This window comes from Mobula hypostoma, chromosome 6, assembly GCF_963921235.1.
Source record: "Mobula hypostoma chromosome 6, sMobHyp1.1, whole genome shotgun sequence".
Lineage (NCBI taxonomy): Eukaryota > Metazoa > Chordata > Chondrichthyes > Myliobatiformes > Myliobatidae > Mobula > Mobula hypostoma.
The window spans coordinates 155021144-155041896 of NC_086102.1; the positions used below are offsets into that span (position 1 = coordinate 155021144).

At 39.0% G+C, this 20753-nt stretch overlaps 1 protein-coding gene across 7 annotated transcripts in view; it reads left to right on the forward strand.

Annotated features, from left to right (window-relative positions):
* LOC134348518 (calcitonin gene-related peptide type 1 receptor-like) overlaps positions 1–16814 on the forward strand; it is a 98455-nt gene extending 81641 nt beyond the window's left edge. For 5 of the 7 annotated variants that reach the window (XM_063052018.1, XM_063052021.1, XM_063052020.1 and 2 more), the window contains 6 exons: positions 1396–1549; positions 3762–3822; positions 3938–4004; positions 4145–4363; positions 11162–11203; positions 12280–16813. In XM_063052018.1, the coding sequence (XP_062908088.1) occupies positions 1396–1549; positions 3762–3822; positions 3938–4004; positions 4145–4363; positions 11162–11203; positions 12280–12501 (765 nt within the window). In that variant the 3' untranslated portion in view covers positions 12502–16813. Of the gene's footprint in view, positions 1–1395; positions 1550–3761; positions 3823–3937; positions 4005–4144; positions 4364–11161; positions 11204–12279 lie in introns of all 7 variants that reach the window. The other 2 variants (XM_063052023.1, XM_063052017.1) reach the window with 1 other exon arrangement.
* Positions 16815–20753: the final 3939 nt, after the last annotated feature.

Here is a 20753-nt window from a genome sequence, read left to right on the forward strand (position 1 = left end):
CGGTGGGGAATGAGAGTTGTGGGTGCAAGCACACCCACCCCTGAGATACCAGACAAGATTTGATTCCAAGCAACTGGTTTACTGATCATTAGAGAATGTCTCCCTGGTGGTTCTTGCTCCCTCCCCTTTTCCCAATGTTGATTCCCCTCTCCCTGCCCTCCTTCCCCCTCAGTTCACAATGCTGATGCATATCATAGTCAGGTTTATCATCACTCACATATGTCATGAAATTTGTCTATTTTTGTTGCAGCAGTACAGTGCAATACACAAAATTACTACAGTGCTGGGCAAAAGTCTGAGGCACTGTGGCTTATGTGCCTAAGGCTTCTGCACAGTATTGAAAATTATCCTTTTCAAAAGGGGAGGTATAGATTATGATTCTTGTGTTTGACATGTGCTCACAAGTTCAGTGTAGTTGGAGAGAAGGCAAATAATACCAAAGCATATCTTATTAGCTCTCCATGTCTCATAGTGATTTGTTGCATTCCTGGCAGCTCACACGGTTGGAATGAGAACCTACACACATGCACAAGAATCAACACAAACAGTTTTATGGCTTGCACTGACAGAGTTAATACTGAATCAGCAGACTTGGCATGCAGAATGTGACAACAGAAGGCCAATGCATTCAAATTAGATGATTCGATTTTTCGATGGAGAATTCACTTTAAAACTTTTTTTTAGAGTTACTGTTCAAATATATTTACTTTCTCAAAAATAGTTTCTAAATATTTTGTTTTGCAGTGAGGAAATGAATTTTCAGATCTTTGAAGTGGGTTAATTTTCTCCAGTCACTGACAATTTTTTGTTACATGAGGAAGGACTAATAGAATTCTGTAATCCTGAACAACCATATTTCCTTCGTACTTTTTAAAGTCTTTGCATTTTATTTCATTCTTATAATAAACAAACAGTTTATTCCTTGTATTACTGGTACAAGATTAATTAAAGGAGAAGAATCAACATAACTAAATTGCCTTAGCTTCCTTATTTTCTTCTATCCAGGCTCAATTTCTATCGACCATAGTAATAATTGTTCCCAAGTGTTGCTAGGCTGCGTGGAAACGCAGGGGAAATGTGCTTTGCTGTTTGCTCGGGTCACCCTCCCAGCTAATTACAGAACAGTTCCCAGTTTTGGACTGGTGTAATTAACTATCACCCACTACTTTACATTACATAATTATAAGGAAAGAACTATTGCTTGAGTAGCACAGGCTGCTTTCCATGCCATATAACCATATAACCTTGAATAAAATCTTTGCCACAAACTTAAACTATATTTAATGCTGGCGTGAATCTGACTTTGGTTCTCAAAGTTCCCATAGTTTCATCTTGTGCTGAGTGAGGTGCCCCAAGCACAGTCTCAATGTAAGTATTCTTCCTTTTACCTTGCAGGTCAGCTGTAAAGTGTGTACATTCATCCATTTGTACTTAATGGGCTGCAATTATTTCTGGATGCTGTGTGAAGGCATTTACCTTCACACACTGATTGTTGTTGCTGTCTTTGCTGAGAAACAACACTTGGTATGGTATTATCTTCTCGGATGGGGTAAGTACTTTCCAAAGCTCAGTACTGTCCGTCATATGACCCTTGAAATTCTGAAATTCAGCATAGTACAGGTCGACCTTCACTAATCCGGTTCCTTCGATAATTCGGCACTGATTATGCTTAATCTGATCCTTCTGTAATTTGGCGTTTTCACTAATCCAGCACTCCTCAGGTCTCAATGGTGCCGGATTAGTGGAGGTTGACCTGTATTTAGCTATTTAATTGCATTGCGTTAATGTTTGTGGAATGCTTACACAGTTTTTAATTTTATCAAGAAAAAGCTTGCCATTCTGAAAATTATCTTTATCTGAAATTAGATACACAATAATAGTTCAAAGTAAATTTGTTATCAAAGTACATATATGTCACCATATGCCACCCGAAGGTTCATTTTCATGCAGGGATTTACAGTAAACACCAAAATACACCCACAATGGAATCAATGAAAAACCACATATGACATAGGTAGGCTACCACCCAATGTGCAAAAGACAAGAAACTGCAAATACAAGAGAACCAGAAATAATAACAATAATAATGATAGTAATAAGCAATAAGTATCAGGTCCTTAAAAGTGAGTCCATGGGTTGTGGAGTCAGTTCAGTGTTGTGGTGAGTGAAGTGACACTTGCGCTATACTGCTGCTGCAAAACAACACAATTCATGATGTATTTTAGTGACAATTCTGATGTCAGATACCATCTGTGGAGAGAAACAGTCAATATTTTGGCTGAACGGCCAATCGTGTCATTAATTGAAACGTAGACTGTGTCTCTCTCCACAAATGCTACCTGATCTGTTTTATGTTCCCAACATTTTCTGCTTTAATGCTGGGAGAGTCCTGGATTTGAAAGTCTTGGGGAAAAAAACTCAGGCTTCAAGTAAGCTGGCCAAAGGGAGAAGTTGGGAAATTTGTAACCAGAAGGGAGAACAATTCAGGATACATTGAGAAACGCTTCTGGGACCAGTGGAAGGTTCGAAGTAAACTTACTATCAATGTATATACAGTATATATCATCATATACTACACTGAGAATTACTTTCTTGCAGTTATTCACAGTAGAAAAGAGAAACACAATAGAATCAATGAAAAACTCCACACAAGCAAATATTGACAAACAACCAAAATGCAAATAAAGCAAGAATTAAGTAAATAAATAATACTGAGAGCATGAGTTCTCAGACCTTGAAAGCCAGTCCATAGGTTGTGGAATCAGTTCAGAGTTGAGGTGAATAAACTGAAGAACACTGGTTCAGGAGACTGATGTTTGACAGGTAATAACAGTTCCTGAATGTGGTGCTGTGGGACCAAAGGCTGCTGTTCCTCCTTAGGTCATGAGGAAAAGTGATTTGCTCATCAGTGGCCTTGCTTTCTCTGCTGGCAGCTGATGAGTATTATGCACAGAGCACAAACAACTTACATAGTTATACTTCACATGTTATTCAGCATTCTTTCACAATGGGCAATTAATGCACAATTAAGGTAAGATTCTGAATTTTAAAGAAGCCTTTCCCAGGTACTTAAAGTGCCCAGTGATATGGCATGGCCATTCAAAGTTCAAAGTATATTTATTATCAAAGTATATATATGTCACCATATACAACCCTGAGATTAATTTTCTTGCGGGCATTCACATAAGTACAAAGAAACACAATGAAAGACTATACACAAACAAGAGAGACAAACAGCCAATATGCAAAAGTCAACACAATGTGCAAGTACAAAAATAAATTTAAAAATAGTAATAAACAAATAGGAAATGAAGCAATATAGACACAGGAGATGAAGAGCCCTTGAAAGGTGATGGTCATATATTTCCCTCCATGTCTGCAGCGTTAGAAAATGTTTTTTCTTCTGGTGAGTCAAAGGCAGCAGAATCCACTCAGTGGGAGTTTTTACCTCATTTGAAACCACCAGTTTGCATGTCTGATGTATCAGGAATCAAACACATCTAAGCATTCATTTTTTTTTCTCTATTGACATCCTGGTAACATTCAAGGAAATGGGTCATTAGTGGTTTCTATGGAGACACTGTTATTGTATCCAGTGGTGTTCCTGAAGGTTAATGTAAAAAGTGCCCTATTAACTTTACATTACACAAAGGAAACTACAGGCTGCCTACTGCAAGCCCTACAGAACAGATCAGTGAAAATAGTCTAGGTTACAAGCAGTTACATTGATCACTGAAACTAATTAATTCTGTATTCTGCAGGTTTCCCACTCATTCCTGCCATGATACATGCAATAGCAAGATTCTTATATTACAATGATAAGTAAGTAACTTTTTGTGTATGTGTGTATTTTTGCATTTCAATAAAAAAGATTATATATATCTTTTGATGAAAATAGGATTCTACTCACATTTTGAACTGAATCTCTTATACACAGCTGTTGGATTAGTTCAGAAACTCATCTGCTATATATCATTCATGGTCCTATTTGCGCAGCATTACTGGTAAGTTTACATGAGAAGTAAGTGTAATCTATTTACCAAAAAAAGTGGTAGAACAATGGAATATCTATTATGCAAACAGCACAATTGCAAAGAAAGTGTTTACATCTGGAAAATCCTAACAGCTGTTTCTGTATCTGTAGGTAAACTTGTTTTTCTTGCTGAATATCGTGCGTGTCCTTATAACCAAGTTGAAAGTGACACACCGAACAGAATCGAACCTGTATATGAAAGCTGTGAGGGCAACCCTGATATTAGTCCCACTGCTTGGGATCCAGTTTGTCCTGGTCCCGTGGAAGCCAGAAGGCCGAATAGCTGAAGAAGTCTATGATTATTTGATGCATATTTTAATGCATTATCAGGTAAGGAATATTTCCAAGCTTAATTTGAAGGGTCTCAGCCCAGTTCCTTCAGCATTTTGTACGTGTGTGGCTGTGGACTTCTAGCATCTGCAGATTTTCTCTTGATAACTAATATTTTTTCCTGCTTGCCCCACACCTGGCCAATGAATAAACATATTTCGAGAAAAATAGATACATTGTTAGAGGAGCTTGGCAGCATTTTTGTCCCATGCATGATTCTCTCAGCGGGAAACACATCCTTTCTGAAGTGCACAAAACATGTAATATATTAGCAACTTCTATATTAAATCACTGGAACCATATTTTAGAAGACCAGTGTAATGGTTATCCCTGTTATACTGCATATTTACAACATCTATGTTGTAAACCTCGAAGACCTTTGTTTGGTCAGGGGAAGTGAGGAGGTGATAGAGAGGATCTATAGGCAAATGGTCACAACGGGGCCTCAGGAGACAGATAAGTGGGTAACAGTCAGAAGATGGAAGGGCAAGAGTCAGATACTAGAGAGTACCCCTGTGGCTGTTCCCCTTAACAATAAGTACTCCTGTTTGAGTACTGTTGGGGGTATGTCCTACCTGGGGGGAAGCAACAGTGGCCGCACCTCTGGCACAGAGTCTGGCCCTGTGGCTCAGAAGGGTAGGGAAAGGAAGAAGGCAGCAGTAATAGGGGACTCTATAGTTAGGGAGTCAGACAGGCGACTCTGTGGACGCAGGAAAGAAACGTGGATGGTAGTTTGCCTCCCAGTTTCCAGGGTCCAGGATGTTTCTGATCACATCCACGATATCTTGAAGTGTGAAGGTGAACAGCCAGAGGTCTTGGTACATATTGGTACCAACGACATAGGTAGGAAAAGGGAGGAGGTCCTGAAAACAGACTACAGGGAGTTAGGAAGGCAGTAGAGAAGCAGGACCTCAAAGGTGGTAATCTTGGGATTACAGCCTGTGCCACGCGACAGTGAGTATAGGAATAGAATGAGGTGGAGGATAAATGCGTGGCAGAGGGATTGAAGCAGGGGGCAGGGATTCAGATTTCTGGATCATTGGGACCTCTTTTGGGGCAGGTGTGAGCTGTACAAAAAGGATGGGTTGCACCTGAACCCAAGGGGTCCAACATCCTGGTGGGGCGGTTTGCTAAGGCTGTTGAGGAGAGTTTAAACTAGAATTGCTGGGGGTTGGGAACCAAACTGAAGAGACGGAGGAAGGGACTGTTGGCTCACAAATAGAGAAAGCTTGGAGGCAGTGCGAGAGGGAGAATAGGCAGGTAATATAGAAGGGACACACTCAGACTGATGGTTTGAGATGTGTCTATTTTAATGCAAGAAGTATCATGAACAAAGCGGATGAGCTTAGAGCGTGGATCAGTACTTAGAGCTATGATGTGGTGGCTATTACAGAGACTTGGATGGCTCAGGGGCAGGGATGGTTACTTCAAGTGCCGGGCTTTAGATGTTTCAGAAAGGACAGGGAGGGAAGCAAAAGAGGTGGGGCATGGCACTGCTGATCAGAGATAGTGTAACTGCTACAAAAAAAGGAAGAAGTCATGGAGGGATTGTCTACTGAGTCTTTGTGGGTGGAAGTTAGAAAGAGGAAGGGGTTAATAACTCTACTGAGTGTTTTTATAGACCACCAAATAGTAACAGGGATATTGAGGAGCAGATTTTAATTTCCCAAATATTGATTGGCATCTTCCTAGAGCAAGGGGTTTAGATGTGGTGGAGTTTGTTAGGTGTGTTCCGGAAGGTTTCCTGACACAATATGTAGATAAGCCTACAAAAGGAGAGGCTGTACTTGATCTGGTATTGGGAAATGAACTTGGTCAGGTGTCAGGTCTCTCAGTGTTTACCATAACACTGGAGAAGGATAGGAACAGATGAGTTAGGGAGGCATTTAACTGGAGTAAGGGGAAATATGAGGCTATCAGGCAGGAACTTGGAAGCATAAATTGGGAACAGATGTTCTCAGGGAAATGTACAGCAGAAATGTGGCAAATGTTCAGGGGATATTTATGATGATGATTATGAAGACACGTAGTCCTCTTTTATTGTCATTTAGTAACGCATGCATTAAGAAATGATACATTATTTCCTCCGGTGTGATATCACAAAACACAGGACAAACCAAGACTAAAAAAACTGACAAAACCACATAATTATAACATATAGTTACAAACAGTGTAACAATACCATAACTTGATGAAGAAGTCCATGAGCACAGTAAAGTTCAAAGTTTCTCAAATGTCCCACATTTCACGCAGACGGGAGAAGGAAGAAAAACTCTCCCTGCCATGCCGACCACAACCCGACTCTGAGTCATCCGAAAACTTCGAGCTCTGATCAGCTCTCCGACACCGAGTACTGAGCGCCATCTCTGTCCGAACGATTCGACCTCCTTCTCGGCTGTCAAAAGCAGGCAAGGCCGGAGATTTTGAGGCCTACCCTCTGAAAGATTCCGAACCACACAGTAAGGACAGCAGCAAACGGGCGTTTCAGAAATTTCTCCAGATGTTCCTCTGTGCTTTCACGTCCATTCTCCATCAAATCAGAATTGTCCACGGCCCCTATTTAACAGATACAATATCATTTTTCAGCGGAGAGCTGCGCACACGCGGGCGCGCTGCCACCTTCTCCTCCCTTCTTCTCCTTATGTGGCGTTCTGCATAGGTGCGTTCCAACGAGACAGGGAAAGGACGGTAGGGTACAGGAACCATGGTGTACAAAGGCTGTTGAAAATCTAGTCAAGAAGAAAAGAAAAGCTTACGAAAGGTTCAAAAAATTAGGTAATGATAGAGATCTGGAAGATTATAAGGCTAGCAGGAAGGAGTTTAAGAATGAAATTAGGAGAGCCAGAAGGGGCCATGAGATGGCCTTGGCGAGCAGGATTAAGGAAAACCCCAAGGCATTCTACAAGTATGCGAAGAGCAAGAGGATAGGACATGAGAGAATAGGACCAATCAAGTGTGACAGTGGAAAAGTGTATATAGAAGCAGAGGAGATAGCTGTGATATTTAATGAATACTTTGCTTCAGTATTCACTACGGAAAAGGACCTTGGCGATTGTAGAGATGACTTACAAAGGATTGAAAAGCTTGAGCATGTAGATATTAAGAAAGAGGATGTGCTGGAGCTTTTGGAAAGCATCAAGTTGGATAACTCTCTGGGACTGGATGAGATGTACCCCAGGCTACTGTGGGAAGTGAGGGAGGAGATTGCTGAGCCTCTGGCAATGATCTTTGCATCATCAATGGGGATGGGAGAGGTTCCAGAAGTTTGGAGGGTTGCAGCTGTTACTACCTTATTCAAGAAAAGGGAGTAAAGATAGCCCAGAAATTATAGACCAGTGAGTCTTACTTCAGTGGTTGATAAGTTGATGGACAAGATCCTGAGAGGCAGGATTTATGAACAGTTGGAAAGGCATAATATGATTAGGAATAGTCAGCATAGCTTTGTCAAAGGTAGGTCATGCCTTACGAGCCTGATTTTTGAAGATGTGACAAAACACATTACTGAAGGTAGAGCAGTAGATGTAGTGTATATGGATTTCAGTAAGGCCTTTGATAAGGTCCCCCATGCAAGGCTTATTGAGAAAGTAAGGAGGTATGACATCCAAGAGGACCTTACTTTGTGGATCCAGAATTGGCTTGCCCACAGAAGGCAAAGTGTGGTTGTAGACAGGTCATATTCAGCATGGAGGTCGGTGACCATTGGTGTGCCTCAGGGATCTGTTCTGGGACCCCTTCTCGTCCTGATTTTTATAAATGACCTGGATGAGGAAGTGGAGGGATAGGTTAGTAAAATTGCTGATGACACAAAGGTTCGGGGTATTGTGGATAGTGTTGGAGGGCTGTCAGAGGTTACAGTGGGACATCGATAGGATGCAAAACTGGGCTGAGAAATGGCAGATGGAGTTCAACCCAAATAAGTGTGAGGTTGTTCATTTTGGCAAGGGTCAAATATGATGGGAGAATGTAGCATTAATGGTAAGACTCTTGGCAGTGTGGAGGATCAGAAGGATCTTGGGGTCTGAGTCCATAGGACACTCGAAGCTGCTGTGCGGGTTGACTCTGCGGTTAAGAAGGCATACAGTAAATTGGCCTTTATGAACCGTGGGATTGAGTTTAAGAGCCAAGAGGTAATGTTACAGCTATATACTGTAGGACCCTGGTCAGACCCCACTTGGAGTACTGTGCTCAGTTCTGGTCACCTCACTACAGGAAGAATGTGGAAACTATAGAAAGGGTGCAGAGGAGAATTACAAGGATGTTGCCTGGATTGGGGAGCATGCCTTATGAGAATTGGTTGAGTGAACTCGGCCTTTTCTCCTTGGAGTGGCAGAGGATGACAGGTGACCTGATAGAGGTGTATAAGATGATGAGAGGCATTGGTCATTTGGATAGTCAGAGGCATTTTCCCAAGGCTGAAATGGCTACCATGAGAGGGCACAGTTTTAAGATTCTTGGAAGCAGGTACAGAGGAGATGTCAGGGGTATGTTTTTTATGCAGAGAATACTGAGTGTGTGGAATGGACTGCCAGCAACGGTGGTGACGGCGGATATGATAGGGTCTTTTAAGAGACTCCTGGAGAAGTACATGGAGCTTAGAAAAATAGAGGGCTATTTTCTAAAGTAAGTACATGTTCGGCACAGCATTGTGGGCCGAAGGGCTTGTATTGTGCTGTAGATTTTCTATGTTTCTATGTTTCTATCTAATAGAACTTGAGTTTTAAGGTAACTGCTTTCACTTTTAATATTGTTCCTATTAGAGATGAAGGATAAGCTCCCCATTTAAGGATGTGGATTGGAAACTTTGTAATGTACAAGAAAAATATAAGGCATTAGTCAGTGACTTTTGTATTTCCTGAAAAGCAGCAAGGAATAAATAGCAACACACATAAGAGTTGCTGGTGAACGCAGCTGGCCAGGCAGCATCTCTAGGAAGAGGTACAGTTGACGTTTCAGGCCGAGATCCTTCGTCAGGACTAACTGAAAGAAGAGCTTGTAAGAAATTTGAAAGTGGGAGGGGGAGGGGGAGATCCAAAATGATAGGAGAATACAGGAGGGGGAGGGATGGAGCCAAGAGCTGGACAGTTGATTGGCAAAAGGGATATGAGAGAATCATGAGATGGGAGGCCCAGGGAGAAAGAAAGGGGGAGGGGGGAAGCTCAGAAGATGGGCAAGGAGTATAGTGAGAGGGACAGAGCGTAGGTGTTCAGCGAAACGGTCTCCCAGTCTGCGCTGTGTCTGTCCACCAGAGAAAGCAGGATCTCCCAGTGGCCACACATTTTAATTCCACATCCCATTCCCATTCTGATATGTCTATCCACAGCCTCCTCTACTGTAAAGATGAAGCCACACTCAGGCTGGAGGAACAACACCTTATACTCTGTCTGGATAGCCTCCAACCTGATGGCATGAACATTGGCTTCTCTAACTTCCATTAATGCCCCTCCTCCTTCTCGTACCCCATCTGCTATTTATTTATGTTTTATTATATTTATATATATAGTTTTTTTGCTCTCTTTCCTTTTTCTCCCTCTGTCCCTCTCACTATACCCCTTGCCCATCCTCTGGGCTTTTCCCCCCCTCCCCCTTTACTTTCTCCCTGGGCCTCCTGTCCCATGATCCTCTCATATCCCTTTTGCCAATCACCTGTCCAGCTCTTGGCTCCATCCCACCCCTCCTGTCTTCTCCTATAATTTCAAATCTCCCCCTCCCCCTCCCACTTTCAAATCTCTTACTAGCTCTTCTTTCAGTTTGTCCTGACGAAGGGTCTCGGGCCAAAATGTCGACTGTACCTCTTCCTAGAGATGCTGCCTGGCCAGCTGCGTTCACCAGCAACTTTTATGTGTGTTGCTTAAAATTCTAGCATCTGCAAATTTCCTCGTGTTTGTGTTAAGGAATAAATAGTTTAATTTTTTACATAATTTTTGATAAATAGTTTTAAAATCTATCCTCTGTAAAGATGCTGAGCAACCATAATTTTTCATTATTATGTGGTACTGCAGGTTTCTGATAATTAACTGTGTTTGCACAAAAATAACGCAAGCCTGGTTTTGTGAAAATTTAAGTTCAGATCCAAGTATAGATCCAAGTTCATGTAACTTGAAACTTGTGCTCTACATGAGCACACTACTCTTCACTTTGACAGCGTACACACAATTTATTAAGGCATTAATAGGCATCAATATTTGCTCTGATTCAGTTTAATGAAATAACTTAATCAGTAACATTTTTTGGGGGGTTGGGCTTATTGGTGGCAGTTTTACTCCATGACATTTATGTTGGTCAAACCTCTGCTAAGCTTCATTCAGTAGGAACATCAATCAGTCATTGTGTTCCTCAGGGAACTGATACATGCTGCCTTACTGATCCAAGAATGCTAGACTCTATCCAATTATACATACAACTGCCTTTTCTTTCAACGTTAGACTATCCACCCTTGTAGGCTTGCTTGTGAAAGCTTCCGGGCACCTGGTGACATTGAATACACAGTCCAGCCTGCTGGGTCCAACTTTCAAATAATGCAAGAACTGGGAAGCGTGATGAAAGATACATTTCCTTCATTTGCAGCCGGTTTATGTATAAATTCTGTCCCACCTATTACATGTATTGGGGAAGTAGATCAGGATATAGCAATGTGAGGCTGACCACATCCTCTTGTTCATCACGTCAATCTGATACGCGCTGTCCAAAGCATGGATAATGTCTGAGCAAAATGCTGAGGCTACACCATTTAGCTGGTTTAGCTAATACTCAGCAATGAAATTATGTTTTTTCATACTCTTGTAATTTTCCTTTTCTTAGGGCTTATTGGTGGCTACAATATTCTGCTTCTTCAATGGAGAGGTATTGCATTGTTTTATATTCTACTTCTTTAGAAGAGTAATTAAGATGAAACCTTTGTGCCTATCCATTTCCCATTTCCTTATTTTTCCAACTGATTTTGCATATCATTTCCATTATAATGCCATTTAATCCTTTTAATCAGTGTAAGCGAGTTCTATCTGAAGAGATCCTTCGAGAAATTTATTTTTAGAAATCCCGCTTCCCAGGCATTATGAGCCTTTGGAAAACCAGTATTAGTCAGGAGTAACTAAACATTTTGTATAGATACAGCATAGTTTTTATCTTCTGATGTGCTTATTTCATTAGGTAGTACTTAATTTTTCATGCGATGTCTGCTGTAGGTTATTTGATATGGTCTACAACACAGAAATGTTAAAGCGTTCTGATAATTCTATCATTGGGAGATAAATAAACACTGTAAAAATAATAAAATGGTTTGCATTCAGCTTACTAGGTACAACCCAAATAAACTATTTAATACAGTTTTTATGTAAACTTTGGACAAAATGCTTTTATGAAGTTAAAAGACATGTATAAAGTTCAACTCTCTTTGCTGAATAGCCATGAAATTATCATGCACAGTTGTTGTAGACAATTTAAAAAAATTGCCACCCTTAATTATAATGAATTATAACATTTGGCTGTATAAATCCTGGGGAATTTTAAAATCTAGAATATAAAGTTAATTTTCATGAAATCAAAACCTAAATTTTCCATCATTAGACAAAAAAATGAATTATTATGGAGATTTAATGGAGAAAAGTTAGTCTTTCGTTGCCAGAGTTAAGTGGAATCATATTCATAGAATAACAATAAATATTCTATGACTAATATTTATCTATTTAGCAAAGATGAATTCCTCCCCTATTTTTCATGTTAAAACAATTCATAATATTAGGGAACCCATTGTGAAATACTTTGAAATGTTGTGGACAGAATTCAACTGCTCTGTTCTGTTCTGAAACAAATACTTAACCAATTGCTACCTGATTTATTCCATCAAAATTGCAAATGGAAAACTCTGGGCAGAAGTTGCCATGATAGAAATGATAAATGTTGTTCCCTTCTCGTGATAGGTTCAAGGTATTTTAAGACGCCACTGGATGCAGTACAACATTCAGTTTGGAAACAGTCTTACTCACTCAGAAGGTCTACGATCTACCTCTTGCACTGGAACATCTATCACGGAAGTCCATGGGAGCTTGTACAATCATGATCCCAGCAGCGAATATGCAAATGGAAAGAATTTTCATGACATTGAAATCATTGGTGTGAAATCAGGCGAAATGAATACCTAAAGAAAATGAAGAGTGCTTGCCATTGATGTGGATTTCAATGACTACAAACTTTCTCCTTTCATTCCAGTGGAAGAGCTAATTCGATCTCCACTGAAAGTTATTTTCCTCATCAACCATCCTCTTGTTACTTCCCAATTATTTATTTCACCTCATGAAATAAAAGTCGGAACAGATAAAACTATGGCCTGTGGCACTGTTGGAAGAAAGTCTCTTCCACTGAAATATGAGACTTGCAAATATTCTTGTATTCTGGGCTTCACACTAACAGCTGATATTATCTCACAAACCGTCAGGCAGCAAAGGTAGGTGCAATAGTTGATTCTAATTGATCAGAAGGTTGATCCTTGTCACATGGGTGAATTAATATTCTGATTACTGTACAATCATTCACTTGTGCCAACATTATTATATAGCTGATCAATTCCAATCTCTGTGTCTGGTGTAACTTCAACTGGTGAAGAATAAAATCTTCTTAACATTCCCTCAGGGTTGAGGCTCACTGCCCTAATGATATATTAATTTTATGTTTTCTATATTTTATATTAAAACAGCCTCTTATCATTATCATATAAGGAACCCCTTATAACATAGCTATCTTGCAGGATTGAACTTTTGAATTTCTTGATGCTGGAAAATAGAATAGTCTTCAATTATTATCTCTTTTTTTCTCTGTAAATATGATTTGTGAAATTTTTGGTGTATTTATTGCCTGGTGAAGAAAAGTTGTAACAAAATGTGCAAAGTGTTCTTTTCACATTTTGATCTTTCCTGATAGTGTGACTGTATTTCATATTTGACATGTGCAATGTGTGTTTGAGGTTATATGCCAAAAAGGGAATAAACCTTTGCTTTCTCATGTGCCAAGTTTCTCACAGATTCCATCACAACTTGGAATCTTTCACTTCAATTCATCTGTAGGTGGAGAGAGAGGAGAATCTTTGAGGAAAATGAGGGATTGATCTTCTTCAAGTTGGCGCTAATTAAAAATACATATTCTATTAGATTTTTTACATTTAAAAATAATTCCAAGCATAACAAAACAATGTGTAGCACCTAAAGCCACTATCTACTCACTAGATGATACAATATCCAGTGTAGATGCAGTTCCCTGGTTCATTAATTCTGTATTAGTGTTTCTTAGCACACATTGTTTAATCCCACTCATTTGCTGCTTACCCTCAAATCTTTCTTGAAGATTCGTGGACTCTTTCGATGATACCTTCACTTTCATCATTACCTCTCTATCAGATTTTACTTCAAGAAACCAAACAATATGAAAAAAGTGAAATATGTTACATTAAAGAAGGTATATATAAATGCATATATATTTATACTGGCAATAACAGATTTTCCATTGAAATGGAGGATACTTTTAAAAAATGATTTATAAGAAATATTAAAAAGCAAAATTTCATATTTAATGGCAGAAATAATTCAGATTAATAAGTGGCACATTTGTCATAATTTCAACTATTTGACAGTTGGCATCTTCAGTTTCCAAACCACTAGATTTTTCCACTGTTGCACAATAGTTACCATATAGAAATGATCTTCTGTGAAAAATTTTGTCTGCTATAGAGATTAACTGTGGGGATCGAATTAATGAAACAATAGTGGACAGATTGTAAATCTTTGAGAAGGTTTCAGTTTAAAGCATATTCTGTTTCTAAAATCTTTAAAATACAGTTTTCATCCAAACCAAAGTGGATCTTTTTTCTTGAACCTATTATGCTATATGAATTTCATAGCTTACTTTTGGCTGTTTTGATTTTCATGTTTATTAACATTTTCATTGAAATGCTTGTGACCACAGCTGAATGTTTCATTTAGTTACAAAGAGAATAATTTGTTAATCTTGTGTGATAATGAATATTACAGTCAAGTTCTTAATAAAAGAGTGCTTTCAGTATAACATATCTAAATGACATGCATGTGTGTCTAAATGTGATGGCAAATCTGTGTTTTTGCAGGGTGCTATGACCATAACATTTTAAAGAATGATATAAAGTTGTTTTTTAAGTATTTGAGAAAATTAAGATAAAGTTATTCATGTCATATGAAAATATGTTGTTTTTTCATGGGTTGCAAAATGAACCATTAAAGCCAAATTTTCTAGTGAAATTTAGGATATTTTTAGAAAAACAGTAGCAATAGTGTGCAAACAAGAGAAAATCTGCATATGCTGGAAATCCAAGCACCACACTCAAAATGCTGGAGGAACTCAGCAGGCCAGGCAGCATCTATAGAGAAAAGTACAGTTGACGTTTTGGGCTGAGATCCTTCGACAGTATGTTTTAAATTTGCCTCATGCAATGATATTCATAATCTTTTCTGTGATATAGTCCGATAATGAAGAGACAGATTGTTTGCAAAAGAATCCTAATCTTTTGTGACGGTACTTACAATTTGATCATTTTAATGCCCTACACTCTTCAAATTCAGCAGCCAAACTTACTTTGAGCCTGGCTATGCTCAATCACTTTGGCTGACATATGAATAACATAGCCTAGATGAGAGAGCTGGAAATGAAAAATCGATCCTTGTAAGCTTATCCTCAGGGTATCTGGAATGACATAATAGAATGCTGAAATTTGAGCAAAGCCATTGTTTTCGATTCCATTCTTTTTTTTTTACTGAGAATTATAAAAGATCCCTGCAGGGCTAGGATAAATTGTCCATTCACAATCGCCCCAAAAAGTTGATGTTGAAACACTTTATTAAGCCACTGCAGTCCCCACAATGAGAATGTTCTCATGCTGTTGGTAGTGTATCTAATTTCTGACCAAAGAACAATGACAAGAAGATAGATATGGCTATGATTCCATACCATGTTGCCGTACTTTACATGGCAGTAGAGGTAAGTATTTGGGACATGCCATGAAGAAGTCTTGGAAATGGGTCACATGGACAGTACCTTGCCCACTGGGTGTCACTGGTGGAGGGAATCAGGACTATCAATTTTTGCAGTCAAGTGAAAAATATTGTCCTGGATGGTGATGAGCGTCTTAAATGGTGGATTGACACTACTCTAGACAAGAAGAAAGGAGAAGCTGTCAAGTCAGGAGGTGAGTCTATCCAGCCTCTGACCTGGTGGACTTGTAGTCACAGTATTTATACTACTATCACAGATCTTTATTAATATTGCACAAGCGACAAGTAAGCAGCATGAAATGACTTCTAAATTATGTCTTGACTGCAAACTGAGATTAAAAAATTACAGAAATTACTTTCTCAATGATTGTAAACAGCAAGCATTGTGAATGTACATAAATTGCTTACTCTCTCCTTTGTAGACAGCACAGAACATATTTTTATATCTGCTGACTTCAGTGTAGACTTGTAGAAAACACGAATCGAGTGCAATGAAATGAATGGTTTGCATGGAAATATTAAACGTACATATCAATTAAAAATGGTACTGTGTAGGATCTCAGTCCAAGATGCTAACTGTTTATTCCTGTGCATAGGTACTGCCTGACTTGCTGAGTTCCATCAGCATTTTAAATGTTTTACTCTGGACTTGCAGCATCTGCAGAATCTCATGTTTATCAATTAAAAATGTTAATATTCAAGTTTAATAGGCAGTTCTTTCACAAAATCAGGGTGTTCTACATTCTTCATATATCTATATATCAATACATATGTTGTTTATCTAGCTGGAACTCTTTTTGTGTGCATCTCTATTCACATGGGTTCAGAATAGCAATAATGAATTATTTTGTAAGCATTGCATCATCCATTTTATATATGATAATCCATGATATATTAATCAATGTGCTATTGATGTTTGTGCAGGCAAAAATCTATTAAATTACTTAGAATTTAAAGCCTTGTCCCTTTCGCGTACAGTCACATGTAATGCAGTTCTTCCATAACACATGTAAAGGATTGTCTTCACATAGAAATTCAAAGTGTATGTGTTGGATTATATCTCCATGAAATTAAAGTGGTGCATTTTTCTTACTTTTATTAGGCAGAAAGGTGCTATTTTCTGTACATCAATATCTCATCCATTGCTGTAGATTATTTACATTTTTCACCAGTCTTAAGGTTATCTAACAGAGTTTATAATTGTCAAAAAGCTGTAAAAAGAAATGGTCATGACTTCCACCACTTAGCAATTTTGATGCACAGATGAATGCCTTTGTGTCTGTGATGCTGCTGCAAAGAAGTTAATCTTTGCACCTGTGCGTACTTGTACTTGTGCATGTGACAATGAGCACGACTTGGATTTCAGCATCACTGACACTGTCCGCCAAAGTTGCACACTGCCAATATAAGGACTGGAACATCCCACTGGAACACCATGCCAATCAGAAAATGGGCAAACAGGCCAGTGAGTGCTGGCACTAGAATCATGACGGTTGAACCTTAAATACAGTAATTCCTAAAAATAAGACCCTGAACTATTATTATGTTAAAGCATTATTATTTCATTGTGCTTTTACCAACAATTATGAGCCGTTCAATAATTTGCTACGTTCATTGTGGTTCTGCAAACCATTCTATAAAAAGTGTTAAGCTTAAATATGCTTTTTGCAATACCATGACTTATTTCACCTTGACATCACCCTACATAATCTAATATTTGTGGATTGCATTTGATCTTCGTGCTTTCAACTTTTCTCTGCACTCAATAGGGCAGATAAAATAGGGCCTTCTAAGAGACTCTTAGATAGGTACATGAAGCTTAGAAAAATAGAGGGCTACGCACTAGGGAAATTCTAGGCAGTTTCTAGAGTAGGTTACATGGTCGGCACAACTTGGTGGGCTGTAGATTTCTAAGTTTCTATGTTTCTAAATGTTAAGCATTCCGAATATGAATGTATAAAAAGATATAGTATATGGTTCAAGATATTTAAATTTAACAAATGGCCATGATTTATGCTCACCAACATTTTTGCCATAGCATATTGAAATAATTTTAACTGCAATGGCTACATTACACCTGACCGTATTGACAGTCATTACAAAATATTCCTGAGCTCAGGGTACTTTTACTTGCTAATTTTAGTATCCAAAGCTTAGGATAAGATAAAAGTATTATTAAGATATTTACACTGAGCATGGTTCAATTTTTGGAACTGTGCTATAAATTACTTGAAGGACTTCTTTCGTTCTATATTTAAATGCATAGCAGGCTCTTTCGCTATCTGCAGACCCAGTTCCAAAAGAGTGGCCTTGGCAACATGAAATGAAATAAAATTTCAATGGAATTTGTTTGTCAATAAAGAACCAGTGTTAGAAAATAAGATGTCATCATCATTGATCACTCAGAGAAGCCCTGAAGGGAAATGTCAATATGATTGTGTGGTGATCACTTTCTCCAACGGGGACAGGTAATGAAAACAGAACTTTGAAATCTCTGGATTTCAATTATGAACCATTGTTATGTACAGGCCTAATCACTGAATATATTCATAGAGCTCTGCAGCACAGAAACAGGCCACTTGGCCCATCTAATCTGTGCCAAGCTGTTCTATCTAGACTCATCAATCTGCACCTCAACCATAGCCCTCCACATTCCTTGCATCCCTACATATCCAAGCTGCTCTTAAATATTGAAATTAAGCCCACATCGACCACTTCCTCTGGCAGCTGATTCCACACTTGTACCACCGCCTGAGTGAAGAAAATCTTCCTCAGGTTCCTTTTAAATATTTCACCGTTCACCCTTAATCTATGTCTTACCCAACCCCAGTGGAAAAGCCATCTTGCATTAAACTTATCTATACTCCTCATTGTTTTGTGTAAGAAAATGACAAGATCCTTAAGGGCATTGATGAACAGAGGGATTCTGAAGTCCAGGTACTGTACATGTCTCCCGAGAAGTGGATACATAGTTTGATAAGGTGGTAAAGAAGACATACGGCTTGTTTGCCTTCATTGGTTGAGGCAACACAAAATAATCATGCAGATGCTGGGGTCAAAGCAACACTCACAACACACTGGAGGAACTCAGCAGGTCGGGCACCATCAGTGGAAAAGATCGGTCGACATTTTGGGCCAGAACCCTTCGTCAGGACTGTATGGGGAAGGGGCAGAGGCCCTATAAAGAAGGTGGGGGGAGGGTGGGAAGGAGAAGGCTGGTAGGTTCCAGGAGAAAAATCAGTAAGGGGAAAGATAAAGGGGAGGGGGAAGGGAGGCAGGGAGGTGATAGGCAGGAAAGGTGAAGAAAGAATAGGGGAAAACACAGTGGATAGTAGAAGGAGGTGGAACCAAGAGGGAGGAGGTAGGCAGCTGGGAGAGGGGGCAGAGTGACATAGGGATAGGGGAAGGGAGGGGGAGGGAATTACTGGAAGTTGGAGAACTCTATGGTTGAGGCACTGAGTTCCAAACCCAGAAAATTATGATACAATATTACAAAATTCTGGTTAGGGCACAGTCAGAGTATTGCATTCAATCTGCTTACCTCATTATATGGATGTGCAAGTTTTGAAGAGGGTGCAGAGGTTTACCAAAGGCTGTTTGCTTTAGGACAGCAGAGGCTAAGGGGACACTTGATAGAAGATCATAAAATTATGCAAGGCATAGATAAGAGTACACACCCAGTAACTTTTTCACAGTTATAGCTAGGGCAGTTATTACCAAGGCCAGCATATAATGGAATCAAAGGTTATTGGGAGCAGGGAAGAAAATGAAGTGTGATGAATGATCTTATTGAGTTATGGGACATGTTTGAGAAGCTATATGGCTTATTCTTCCTTCTGTTGGGAAGTTGCACATCCTTGTAATGAGGTGAGCAGATTGAATGCAACATTCACAGGCAACAACATCCATAGCAACAGTGACTTAGATGAACCAATGACTGTTGGGCATTAAAATTACTTAACAATCATTAAACAAACATGTTATGCATGGAAAGATTCATTCAAGACTGAATATGAAATATCAAACCTCACTTAATATAAGCACATGAACATATTCTGTTATATTGTGGAGGAAGCCTTGGGCAATATTACAGCAAAACGCTATAATTTTATGCTCTCTCTTCCATTTTTGGTACAAAAGCCATTTTGTAAACTTATGCAAGTTTTATACAGAAAATGGAAGAGAGAACATAAGATTATAGAGCTGAAACGAGTTATGGAGGGATTACAAATGCCCTATTAAAACCTGCCTTACCTTTTTACGGTGATTACCACTGTAATTTTAAAAATCTGTTTTCAACTTAGAATAATTTTAATTTTTTAAGTTTGTAATTTTGGTGTCAGCGAACAATTAATTTCCATATACCAATTACTGCTAAATTCCCTCTTCTGAACAAGGCCAGGCTTCTAGCAAACTAACATCTGTTGTCACACAGCAGCATACAAGCAACAGGATTTCATCCACATCAAACAAATAGCTAAGAAGAGTGGCTTCACTCCTTGCTGGGTCAATTATGCATGTCACGCCTGGAAGGGCAACATTAGGCATAGAATCAGTTTTAACACATTATTTATTTATTTGCTAATTGGTTTATTATTGTCATATACAGTGAAAAGCCTCTCTTGCAGACTGTTCATGTAGATCAAGTGATTACACGATGCATTGAGCTAGAATAAGGTGAAACAATAATAATGCAAGATAAAGTATAAAAGCTGCCAAAAAAGTGCAGTGCAGGTAAATTATAAAATGCAAGATCATAATGGTGCAGATTTTCAGGTCAACAGTCCATCCTATGAAAGAAGAGGTCTGTTCAAGAGTTTGATAACAGTGGGATGGAAGCTGTCCTTGAGCCTGGTGGGACATGCTTTCAGGCTTTTGTATCTTCTGCCTGATGGGAGAGGGGAGAAAAAAGAAGGTCCAGGATGGGTGGGGTCATGTGATTATGCTGGCCGCTTTACTGAGTCAGTGAGAAGTATAGACAGAGTCCATAGAGGGAAAGCTGGTTCCTGTGATGTACTGAGCTGTATCCACAACTTTCTGCAGTTTCTTGTGGTCATGGGCAGAACAGTTGCCATCATTCATCCAGATGGAGTGCTTTCTATGGTACATCGATAAAAATTGATAAGCTTTGAAAAGAATTTCCGTGCTTTCATCAGAATTCTAAACAGGAAGCCACTAGTGATTTGATATATAGTGATTTTGGACTCCATTAAACCTTGCCTGGAAATACTCAGATTCTAAGTTTAAAGTTCAATCAAAAATTAAATGTTGTGTGAAAATAATGCATGGAAATGCCTAAGTGCATGGATCATACAACAGTCCAGCACAGTAACAAGCCTTTCAACCCACCATGTCCGTACCAAGCATGATGCTAATCTAAA